This window comes from Choloepus didactylus, chromosome 16, assembly GCF_015220235.1.
Source record: "Choloepus didactylus isolate mChoDid1 chromosome 16, mChoDid1.pri, whole genome shotgun sequence".
Taxonomy (NCBI): domain Eukaryota; kingdom Metazoa; phylum Chordata; class Mammalia; order Pilosa; family Megalonychidae; genus Choloepus; species Choloepus didactylus.
In genome coordinates, this window is record NC_051322.1 from 29,674,591 (window position 1) to 29,687,043 (window position 12,453).

The 12,453-nt window shown below is 37.1% G+C and overlaps 1 protein-coding gene across 1 annotated transcript in view; it reads right to left on the reverse strand.

Annotated features, from left to right (window-relative positions):
- ME2 (malic enzyme 2) overlaps positions 1 to 12,453 on the reverse strand; it is a 135,802-nt gene that overhangs the window by 13,747 nt on the left and 109,602 nt on the right. The window contains exon 12 of the mRNA XM_037805544.1: positions 7,972 to 8,114. Coding sequence (XP_037661472.1) covers positions 7,972 to 8,114 — 143 coding nt within the window. The remainder of the gene's footprint in view (positions 1 to 7,971; positions 8,115 to 12,453) is intronic.

The window sequence follows — 12,453 nt, forward strand, 5'->3', positions numbered from 1 at the left end:
CACCTGAAACTCCAGCCAGCTATATAACTGTCTACTTATTCCACGCATATCAGTCCATTTGTGACACAAATTTTCTTTGCAGATTATGTTTAGTTCACGGTTAATGTTACGTTAATTACAATGATGATGTAATATAAAAAAATAGGTTATTTTGTGGCAACATTGATTTTAGCAGCTTTATAAAAATTAGATTATACAATATAGCACTTTATGGGAGAAACATTTTATTTTCACAGTATCAGTAAATCAGAGATTCAGAAAGAGCTTAGGAATCTCCTCTTGAAAGGCAAGATTCCACAGCAGTTTCTCTTCTCCAGCCCATCCCTTTTTCTCCATAATCAACCAACAGCTTAAAAGTGGGCAAACCTTAAAGACACCAGCATTCTTGTTCGGAAGTCCAAGCTGGCCTATTCTTTGTTCTATGAGCAACTGGTGGTTAAAATGGGGACATTAAAAAAAAAAAAAAGTATTTTTCTCACTGAGCAGCAGAGGGGGCTAGAGTAAGAAGACATCCCTCTACTGACAAGAGCGGTGACTGCAAATAAACAAAAATTTATGTCATTGTTTTATGTAACACTAAGAAAGAAGATGTTGTAAATTAAGCTATGATACAATGCTTTCTTAACACTTTTGTTTTTAAAGAGCACATTTTTTAAAGAGAGCACATTCTCAAAGTTATAAAAAATGTAAAAGAATCTTCATCTTAAAATTGACGGAATACAGTATATCAAACCAGTCTCCTTTGGGGACTTTTTACTCATCCCTATAATGTACATTTAGTACACTAGTATTTATTCCCAAAGTAAATTTGTTAGATGCTTGAAAATTCCTCAAAACATTTAAATTTTTTGTATTTTGAAAGTGCCAAATAACACCAAGTATATTTACCTAATAATAACTGTGTAAGACTAAGATTTAAGTTTTGGGGCAGTAACCAATAGTTTTAAATAGTAAGACTTATGAAGAAGATGAGCAATCAAGTTAAAACTAATATATATTTTGATTAAAAGAAATAATTATTAAATAAAAGCAGCACTATTGGAAACTAATAGTCCAGGGAATTTAGTTTGACTAACTCAGAGTGATGAAAGAGCAGCAGTAGGAATTCTGAGGATATATATGTGCAACATAAAATTTTCAACAATGAGAACTAAATGCTAGCTACATCAAGAATATGAATATTAAGTTCAGAAAGTTCTGAGAGAGAGCTCGGCTTTGGTAATTGTCTTCTAGATTGCTTCCTAACAATTCTCCCTCTGGTTACAATGGAAAAAACTGGACAAATATATTAAACATATTTTTGAGGAAGCAGAGAGCTACCAAGATAGTAAAAGTTTGGTGGTGGGAGATATTCAACATCCAAAGGAAGAGGAAAGCAAGATAATGTGAGCCTAGAATTTGAAGCTTTTCTCTCCTAGGTTGATTTCAAAAGGAAAAACAGTCAAGCCATCAGGAGACTCTGATGCCAGAGAGAGAAAAATTAAAGTTCAGGGACAACTAAGGATGAGGGGTACTGGTAAACACACCAGGTGTCCTGAATGGCACCCCAAAGGGTACACGTCAGGAGAAAAGGTGCTGGCAATGGACTAGCCCTCACTAGGCTGTGTCCTGACCAACTGAGGTAAAGCCCCTGTGGAGGAAGAGAACATCACCCAGAGCCTCATATTATCACCACAATTCTTAACTCACACCCCACCCCAGCACATAATAAAAAATAACCAGACTTACAAAAATGCAAGAATGGATAACCAAGAGGGAAATAAACCAGAAGACAGAAATGGACTCAGAGAGAGTGAGATATTAAGAGTTATCAGACACTAAAATAACTATGATTCATATATCCAAGAAATTAAATGAGGTAGAAAATTTCAACAAAGAACTGCAAGCTGCACAAAAAAATCAAGACTTTAAGTATTAAAAAATTATTGTTAAAATTGTAAGATGGATATTGGTGCTGTGATTATATTTTTTTAAAGAATTCTTGTTTTAGAGGTTTATACTAAAATATTTATAATTAAAGGATATGTCTGAGGTCTGCTTCAAAATAATCTGGGGTGGGCAGAATGTAGATGAAACAAGACTAGTGATGAGTTATTTATTTTTGAAGCCACATGACTGGTACAAGGGGATTGGTTAATTATACTATTCTACTTTTATCAGTTATTTTTGAAACTATAACTACTGGATATCACTGTAAACAAGCCTTTAAAGATCACTTTCTAGAGACACTTAAAGATTACTTACTAGAATTAACACAAAGTGATTATGTTGTGGCAATTACAAATACATACTTACAGAACAGTAGGAAAAAACAACTATCCTAAGAGCATACAAGCAGGTGCTTGTAATCGGAATAAAACTTCCAGTGGCAGCATCAATGGATTCAAAACTTAACTGAGAGCTAGAAAGGGGCCAGAGGAAACCAGAGACCGTAGTTTTGGGGTGTGACCGGCCATAGAGGGTCCCCCACAGCACCTGGAGGGGACACCCAACAAAAACAGAGGAGAGATGGTGGCTCAAGGAACACGGTGAGTTTTTTTCCCAACGGGAACACCTCCACCCCTCACCCCCTAGGCTGGCAGCAGCAAAACCACCACTGCTGGGCAAGGGAGTAGCGGCTCTCTGCTTCCATCCACCTACCATGACAGTTTGCTGGAGAGTGATCCTCCACAGCTGGATGGCGGGAAGCTCCTGTGCGGGCGCCCAGCAGGCTGTGATTGCTGAGGGTTTATATTGGTGAGAAGCCGGGAAGGGAGAGGCACCATATTGGTGATCAGGGGTCCCTCCCACACCCGAGACTCACAGGTACAGGGAAGGCAGAGAACTGGCAGGCAGAGCCCACATCCCACGTATGGGGTGCCAGTGACCAGGCTCCCTACCTGCCTGCTTGGGGCCCACTTTACAACCAGTATTCTCCAGAGAGGGAAATTTATAGCCCTAAATGCATATATCAAAAAGCAAGAAAGAGCTAAAACTAAAGACCTAGCTGAGCAATTGTGGAGTCTAGAGAACAATCAGCAAACTAACCCTAAAGCAAGTAGGCAAAAAGAAATAACAAAGATTAAAGCAGAAATAAATGAGCTGCAGAACAAAAAAGCAAAAGAATAAATAAAACCAAAAGTTGGTTCTTTGAGAAGATCAACAAGATTGACAGATCCTTAGCTAGACTGACAAAGTCAAAAAGAGAAAAGACCCAAATAAACAGAATCAGAAATGAAAAGGGGATAATTACCACAGATCCCAAAGAAATTAAAAAATCATAAGAAGATACTATGAACAACTGTATGCCAACAAGCTAGACAATTTAGAGGAAGTGGACAATTTCCCGAAACACATTAACAACCTAGACTGATGCAAGAAGAAGCAGAAGACCTCAACAAACCAATCACAAGCAAAGAGATCCAATCAGTCATCAAAAACTACCTACAAATAAAAGCCTAGGGCCAGATGGCTTCATAGGGGAATTTTACCAAACATTCCTGCTCAAACTCTTTAAAAACTCGAAGAAAACGGGACACTACCTAACTCATTTTATGAAGCTAGTATCACTCTGATATGAAAACCAGATAAAGACAGTACAAAAAAGGAAAACTATGGCCAATCTCCCTAATGAATATAGATGCAAAAATTCTCAACAAAATACTTGCAAATCTAATCCAAAGGCACATTAAAAGAATTATACACCACGACCAAGTGGGGTTCATTCCTTGCATGCAAGGGTGTTCAACATAAGAAAATCAATTAATGTCATTCAACACATTAACAAATCAAAAGGGAAAAATCAAATGATCATCATGATAGATGCTGAAAAATCATTTGACAAAATCCAATGTCACTTTTTGATAAAAACACTTGAAAAGATAAGAATTGAAGGAAACTTCCTCAATATGATAAAGGGCATATATTAAAAACCCACAGCCAGCATAGTATTCAAAGGTGAGAGGCTGAAAGCCTTCCCCCTAAGATCGGGAACAAGACAAGGATGCCCACTATCACCACTGTTATTCAACATTGTTCTAGAAGTTGTAGCCAGAGCAATTCTCCAAGATAAAGATATAAAGAGTATCCAAATTGGAAAAGAAGAAGTAAAACTGTCATTATTTGCAAATGATATGATCTTATATTTGGAAAATCCTAAGAATTTGACCACAGAGCTACTTGAGGTGATAAACAAATTCAGCAGAGTGGTGGGATATAAGATTAATGCATGTAAGTCAATAATGTTCCTATACACTAGTAATGACCTAACCGAAGAGGCAATCAAAAAAAAAAAAAAAAATTCCATTCACAATAGCAACTAAAAAAATCAAGTACCTAGGAATAAATTTAACCAAGGATGTAAAAGATCTCTACACAGAAAATTACAAAATTTTACTAAAAGACAAAGGACAAAAATAGGTGGAAAAATATTCCATGCTCATGGATAGGAAGACTAAATATTGTTAACGTGTCGATTCTACCCAAATTGATCTACAGATTCAATGCAATCCCAACCCAAAGTCCAATAACCTACTTTGCAGACTTGGAGAAGCTAGTTATCAAATTTATTTGGAAGGGAAAGGGGCCTCGAATTGCCAAAAATATCCTAAAAAAGAAGAACGAAATGGTAGGACTTTCACTTCCAGACTCTGAAGCTTACTATAAAGCTACACTGGTCAAAAAAAGCATGGCATTTGCATGAAGATACACATATTGATCAGTGGAATTGAATTGAGAGCTCAGAAGTAAGACACCTGGATATACAGTTGACTGATTTTTGATAAGGCCCACAAATCTACTGTACTGCTCTTTAACAGATGGGGCTGAGAGAACTGGATAGCCATAACAAAAGGAATTAAAGAGGACCCCTACCTCACACCCTATAGAAAAATTAACTCAAAGTGGATCAAGACCTCAATATAAGAGACAGTACCATAAAACTCCTAGAAGATAATGTAGAGAAACATCTTCAAGCCCTAGTATTAGGATCGCTTCTTAGACCTTACACCCAAAGTACAAGCAACGAAAGAAAAAATAAAGAACTCCTCAAAACCAAAAGCTTCTGTACCTCAAAAGGATTTTTCAAAAAGGTGAAGATGCAGACAATTCAATGGGAAAAAATATTTGGAAACCAAGTACCTGAGAAAAGACTAATAGTTTGCATATATAAAGAAACCCTACAACTCAATGACGATAGTACAAACAGCCCAATTATAAAATGGGCAAAAGATCTGAAAAAACATGTCTCAAAAAAGGAAATACAAATGGCTAAAAATTTCATGAAAATATGTTCATCATTAGTAGCTATTAGCGAGATGCAAATCAAGACCACAATGAGATATCATCTCACACCAGTAAGAATGGCTGCCATTAAACAAACAAGAAACTACAAATGCTGGAGAGAATGTGGAGAAATTGGAACTCTTATTTATTGCTGGTAGGACTGTATAATGGTGCGGCCAATCTGGAAGACAGTTTGACAGTTTCTCAGAAAACTAGATATTGAATTACCCTACGATCTGGCAATTCCACTTCTTGGTATATACCCAGAAGATTAGAAAGCAGTGACACGAACAGACGTTTGTACACCGTTGTTCATAGCAGTATTGTTCATGATTGCCAAGAGATGGAAACAACCCAAATGTCCTTCAACAGACCAGTGCATAAACAAAATGTGGTCTATTCATACGATGGAATACTGTGCAGCAGTAAGAAGCAACAAGGTCTTGAAACATATGGCAACATGGATGAACCTTCAAGATATAATTCAGTGAAATAAGTCTGATGCAGAAGGAGAGATATTGTATGTTACTACTTCTATGAACTGTATAAACAATGTAAAATCAATGTCTTATAATGTAAGAATACTGGGGACCCAGTGATGGACAATAGCTAATGAGGGGGAATGATAGTCTCAAATGTTCAGATATGTTAATGATAGGGAATTCAAAGGTGTGCTCATGGACAGGGGTGATGATTGTTAATGGGATTGTAAGTATCAGAGCTGTATTGAAGGTGAATAGAAATGAAAGGGGTTGTTTAAAGGCATTTCCCACAGATCAGCACCACAAATAGAGATAGGTGCTTGCATGATATACTTCTAAGGTATGACACTGGCACAGAGAGTTTACAACAGAAGGGTACATAGGAAAAATCTACACATTGCGTACTAGGGACTATAATTAATAGGAATACCATACTCTAAAAATTTCACTAAGTTTATTTGTCAGAAACTTAAATCCTTTGGAGTGCCCCTATGCCAGTTAAGTTCCGAAACCCAGAGGCAATAGTCTCTTCAAGAACATTAACTAGATTTGTCCCCTTTGCTTATAAAATTGATACCCCTTTTCAACATGAACAGGTTAGGGTGGTCACTGCCTAGACATCCCTGAAGATTGGGAAAGTGATTAAATTAGAGGAAGGGGTAGCAACAGACAAGATGGAATTTAACAAAGAATTATGAATATTGAATGTATATAATTTTCTTTTCCTTAGTTGCTAGGGTATTATAATAGTTAGAAGGAAAGAACTGAAATGGTGGAACTGTAACCCATAACATCCTTTGAAATTTGTTCTACAGCTACTTGTTAAATTCTAATTTGAAAGCCATACCTTTTTGTATATACGTTAGATTTCACAATAAGGAAATGACTGTAACTATGGTATGATAACTCATAATAACTTTGGAAATTTCCTATATATCTACTAACTAAATCATGCTTTGGAAGATATTACCATTTTGTATATATGTTATGTTTCATAATAACGAAATAACTGAAATTCTGGAACTGTAACCTATACTATTCTTTGAAATTCGCTAACTACTTATTAAATTACACTTGGAAAGTTATCACTTATAATCTACAATTAAAAAAAACTGATCTGAATCTCAAACAACTTGGATAAAAGTAAAAATCTGTTCCAGACAAATAAAAAAAAATGGCCCTCCCAAAGACAAACACTGATGGTGAAGATGCATGTGAAGAGAGCAAAAAGATCTGTTACCCAAATATGAGGGCAAAAAAACAGTATTCATAAGTTGATTTTTTTCTGTAATATGTGGTTTTAAATAAATTAACTAATAAATTAATCAAATATAAGTTCTGAAAATGAAAAATACAATAACTGAAATTAAGAACCTAACACCAGTTTATATAGAACAGCTGAAAAGAGAATCGGAATGGAAGATAGGTCTAAAGAAAATCACGATTGAAATGGAGAGCAAAAAGGATAGAATACACAGAAAACAGTTGAAAAGCTATACAAGATAGGTTGAAAAAGTATGACATTTGTGTAACTGGTGTCCCAGAAGAGGAGAGAATGTGGTCAAAGCAGAGATACTGGCTGAGGTTTTTCCAAAAGATTCAGGAGCACTATACTCCCCAGGTAGAATAAACACCAAGAAAATCACACCTAGGTTCAACAACAATGACTTATATAGGAAAAAAGTCAAATCATTAGAATGGTATCTTCAAAGTACTGAAATCAAGTACCTACCAACTTTTAATTCTATGCACAGTGAAAATATCCTTCAAAATAAAGGCAAAATAAAGAAATTTTCCAACAAGAACTAAGAATTCATCATATCCATACTGAAGGAAATAGTAAAATGATTTCTTCAGGTAGAAGGAAAATGATCTTAGATAGAAGCATAGACATGAGGAAGGAAGATTAACAGAAAAAAAGAATGTTGGTAAATCTAAATAAATAATTTTGGTATAAAACAATGTCTTTTGAGGTTTAAAATATGGAGAGAATTAAAATGCACAACAATATCACAAAAGGTATAAGGGTGTTAAAATGGAATTATAAAGTAGTTGCCGTCCGGAAGTGGTATAAGCAATAATTCATATCAGACTTTGATGACCCAGGATTGCATGTTGTAATCTTTAGGGTAACCACAAAAAGAAATATACAAGAATGTGTAACTAACAAGCTAACAGAGGGAAAATAATTGAAAAATAATCAATTCTTAAAATTATCGATTAATACCTCTGTAAGTGTATATGCTTCTTCAGCCGTGCATTCAGCCTTTCCTGTAGGATTACTTAATGCAAATATTACAGGCCTTTCATTGATAGAGGCCATAGCCTTGATAACACCAGGAGTAAAGAGTCGGCCAGCACCTGCAACACCTGTAATAAATAGGGGAAAAAAGGCCAACTTCATTACAGGTATAATAATTTTTTATCAATAAAATGTCTACAATAGGTTTACCACATAACAAAGGCTCAGGTAAACTCCCATTTCTCGAGACAGAGCTTGCACTGCTGAGATAATGCTATTGGAATACAACTTTTAACATAAAAGAAAAAAACAAAATGCTAAAAACTTTCACTTTTCACTTAAGTACACTGAGTGAGATTTTAAAAAGTAGACAACTATCTCTATCACTCTAAGAAGATAAAACATTTCAAATGTTAAATTATTAAACCCTGTGATATTCATTACAAAATAACAGGAATTCAGAAGGGATAGAAGATCATCCTGCCAAAGTAATCCACTTTCTTGATAATTCAGTTTAATGACCTTTTATTACGCTCTTACAATGTTCCAGATATTGTATTAGGCCATTAGGATACAAAAATGAGTATAGAGGAGAGGGGCAAGATGGCAGCATAGAGAGGCGTGGAAGCTAAGCAGTCCCCCTGGAACAACTACAAAAAAACAGAAACAACTAGTAAATAATCCAGAATAACTGCAGGGGGACAAACGAGACCATCCACTCATCATACACCAACCTGAATTGGGAGGAATGCCCGAGAACACAGCATAAAATCTGTAAGTAAAACCTGCGGAACCAGGTCGGGAGACTCGCTCCCCCATAGCCCGAGCTGCGGAGCCGCGTGGTGCCAGAGAGAAGCTCTCTCCCAGCAAGCGAATATAGCTCAGCTGAGCTCCAACTGGGGTTTTAAGTAGCGCGTGTGAACTGCTCACTACAGGTACGCAGCCCCCAAAAACAGGCAGAGGCTTTGGGTGACGACTGACCTGGGAGAGCCGGAGGGTCGCCTTGACTGGGTCTGAAGGGGACTATCTGTTTCTTTTTCGGCTCATTGGAGAAAGCCCCAGTCATTTTAAGTTTCCAGGGCTGTGACTCGGGGAAGGGCGGAGACAGCACAAGCAGAGAGCAAGATTATTGAAATGCTAATGACCTCCACCTGGGGGGTCTGTCTTCTCTAGGAGGAAAGGGGTGGGGCCCTTTCCATTCAGAACCAGACCCCAAGGCCTGGGGGAACACGGCCACACCTCCTCACACCAGTCAAGAATTATAGGCTGACAGGCACCACCTGCTGGGCAGAAAAGCACAGTGACCCGAGGCATCAAAGGGTGGAACAATTTTCTAAGACACACCCTCAGGGAAACCAGATACTGAATATTTCTTCCCTCTGGGACCTGAGCCTGTTCTGGTCTGGAAAAACCTGATTTGGATAACCAAGGAAACCATGCCTAGACAACAGAAAATTACAACCTACACTAAGAAAAACAAAGTTATGGCCCAGTCAAAGGAACAAACGTACACTTCAACTGAGATACAGGAATTTAAACAACTAATGCTAAATCAATTCAAAAAGTTTAGAGAAGATATTGCAAAAGAGATAGAGGCTGTAAAGGAAGCACTGGACGTGTATACGGCAGAAATCAAAAGTTCAAAAAACCTAGTAGAATCTATGGAAATGAAAGGCACAACACAAGAGATGAAAGACACAATGGAAACATACAACAGCAGATCTCAAGAGGCAGAAGAAAACACTCAGGAACTGGAGAACAAAACACCTGAAAGCCTACACGCAAAGGAGCAGATGGAGAAAAGAATGAAAAAATATGAGCAACGTCTCCGGGAACTCAAGGATGAAACAAAGTACAGTAATGTACGTATCATTGGTGTCCCAGAAGGAGAAGAGAAGGGAAAGGGGGCAGAAGCAATAATAGAGGAAATAATTAATGAAAATTTCCCATCTCTTATGAAAGACATAAAATTACAGATCCAAGAAGCGCAGCGTACTCCAAACAGAAGAGATATGAAGAGGCCCACGCCAAGACACTTAATAATCAGATTATCAAATGTCAAAGACAGAATCCTGAAAGCAGCAAGAGAAAAGCTATCCATTACATACAAAGGAAGCGTCATAAGACTATGTGTGGATCTCTCAGCAGAAACCATGGAGGCAAGAAGGAAGTGGTGTGATATATTTAAGATACTGAAAGAGAAAAACCACCAACCAAGAATCCTGTATCCAGCAAAGCTGTCCTTCAAATATGAGGGAGAGCTCAAAATATTTTCTGACAAACAGACAATGAGAGACTTTGTGAACAAGACACCTGCCCTACAGGAAATACTAAAGGGAGCACTACAGGGTGATAGAAGACAGGAGTGTGTGGTTTGGAACACAATTTTGGGAGATGGTAGCACAACAATGTAAGTACACTGAACAAAGGTAACTATGAATACGGTTGAGAGAGGAAGATGGGGAGCATGTGAGACACCACAAGAAAGGAGGAAAGATAAAGACTGGGACTGTGTAACTTGGTGAAATCTAGAGTATTCAACAATTGTGATAAAATGTACAAATACGTTCTTTTACGAGGGAGAACAAGCAAATGTCAACCTTGCAAGGTGTTAAAAATGGGGAGGCATTGGGGGAGGGATACAATCAGCATAAACTAGAGACTGTAACTAATAGAATCATTGTATTATGCTTCCTTTAATGTAACAAAGGTGATATACCAAGGTGAATGCAGATAAGAGGGGGGGATAGGAGAGGCATGTTAGACACTTGACATTGGTGGTATTGTCTGATTCTTTATTCTACTTTGATTTAAGGTTATTTTTCCTTTTGCTGCTTCCTAGCTGTCATTTTCTTTTTTTTCTCTTTCTTTTGCCTCTCTACCTTCTTTGACTCTCCCTCCTGCCTTGTGGAAGTAATGTAGATTCTCTTATATAGATAGTGGTGAAGGTGGTGAACACATAAATGTATGACCATGCAGAAAACCATCAAGTATTTACTTGGGATGGAATGTATGGTGAGTGAACAAAACCATATTAAAAAAAATGGGTCGATGACAAAACCTCGAGGGCAATATACTGAGTGAAATAAGCCAGACACATTAGGACAATTATTGCAGGGTCTCACTGATGGGAACTAATTACAATATGTAAACTCATAGACATGAAATATAAGGTACCAGGATATAGGACGAGGCTTAAGAATGGGTAGTGGCTGCTTAGTATGAGAAGAATGTTCAATTAGGATGAACTTAAATGTTTGGAAATGATCAGGGGTGTTGGTAGCAAGACGTGAGAATAACTAACAGCGCCGAATGGTGTGTGAATGAGGTGGAAAGGGGAAGCTCAGAGTCATATATGTCACCAGAAGGAAAGCTGGAGGTCAAAAGATGGAAATGTATAAAACTGAATCCTATGTTGGGCAATGTCCATGATCAACTGTACCAATACTAGAAATCACTTCATGAACCACAACAAATGTATGACGATACAATTAGAAGTTAATAATAGAGGGGCATATAGGAAAGAACTATATACCTATTACAAACTATATACTACAGTTAGTAGTATTTCAACATTTTTTCATAAACAGTAACAAACGTACTATATCAATACTAGGAGTCAAAAATTGAGGGGGGTTGGTTAGGGATAGGGGAGGATTAGAGTTTCCTTTTCTTCTTTTTTCATCTTTCACTTTATTTCTTGTCTGGAGTAATGAAAAGTTTCTAAAAATTGAACAAAAATTAAGTGTGATGGATGCACAGCTGTATGAGGGTACCCAGGGGCAAGTGATTGTACACTTTGGATCTTTGGATAATTGTATGGTATCTGAACAATCTCAATAAAAATGAAAAAAAAAATGAATAATAGGGAGGGGTGAAGGAGATGGGATGTCTTGGGTATTCTTTTGTACTTTAATATTCTTTCTTTTTTTGTGTGTGGTAAAGAAAATGTTCAAAAATTGATTCTGGTAATGAATGCACAACTATATAATGGTACTGTGAACAACTGATCATACACTTTGGATGATTGTAAGGTATGTGAATATAACTCAATAAAATTGAATATATATATAAAAAAATGAGTATAATGCAGGTAGCTTACATTTGAAAGAAAAACAGCCAGGTAAACAGAAAATCAGAAAACCCGTAACAGGTGCTATGACGGAGGCAGGCAGTATTAAGGAAGCACAGCCAGAAGGAAGAACACTTGGCCCAGGGTAGGAATTTGGGGATGACCAAGTGATGCCTCAGCTGAGTACTCACCAGTAAGAATAATTCTATTACACACAGTTAAAACAATTTATATTTCAATTTTATAAACTCCATTATATGATAAAGAAAAGTCCTGATCTGGAGACTGGGATTTAGTGCTTGCTCCATCACCACTAGCTATGTGTAATAGCCACAAATTTTCGGCAAGATGCATAATGTCTCCTAAGCCAAAAAAGGAGTTGATTCACAGTGTTT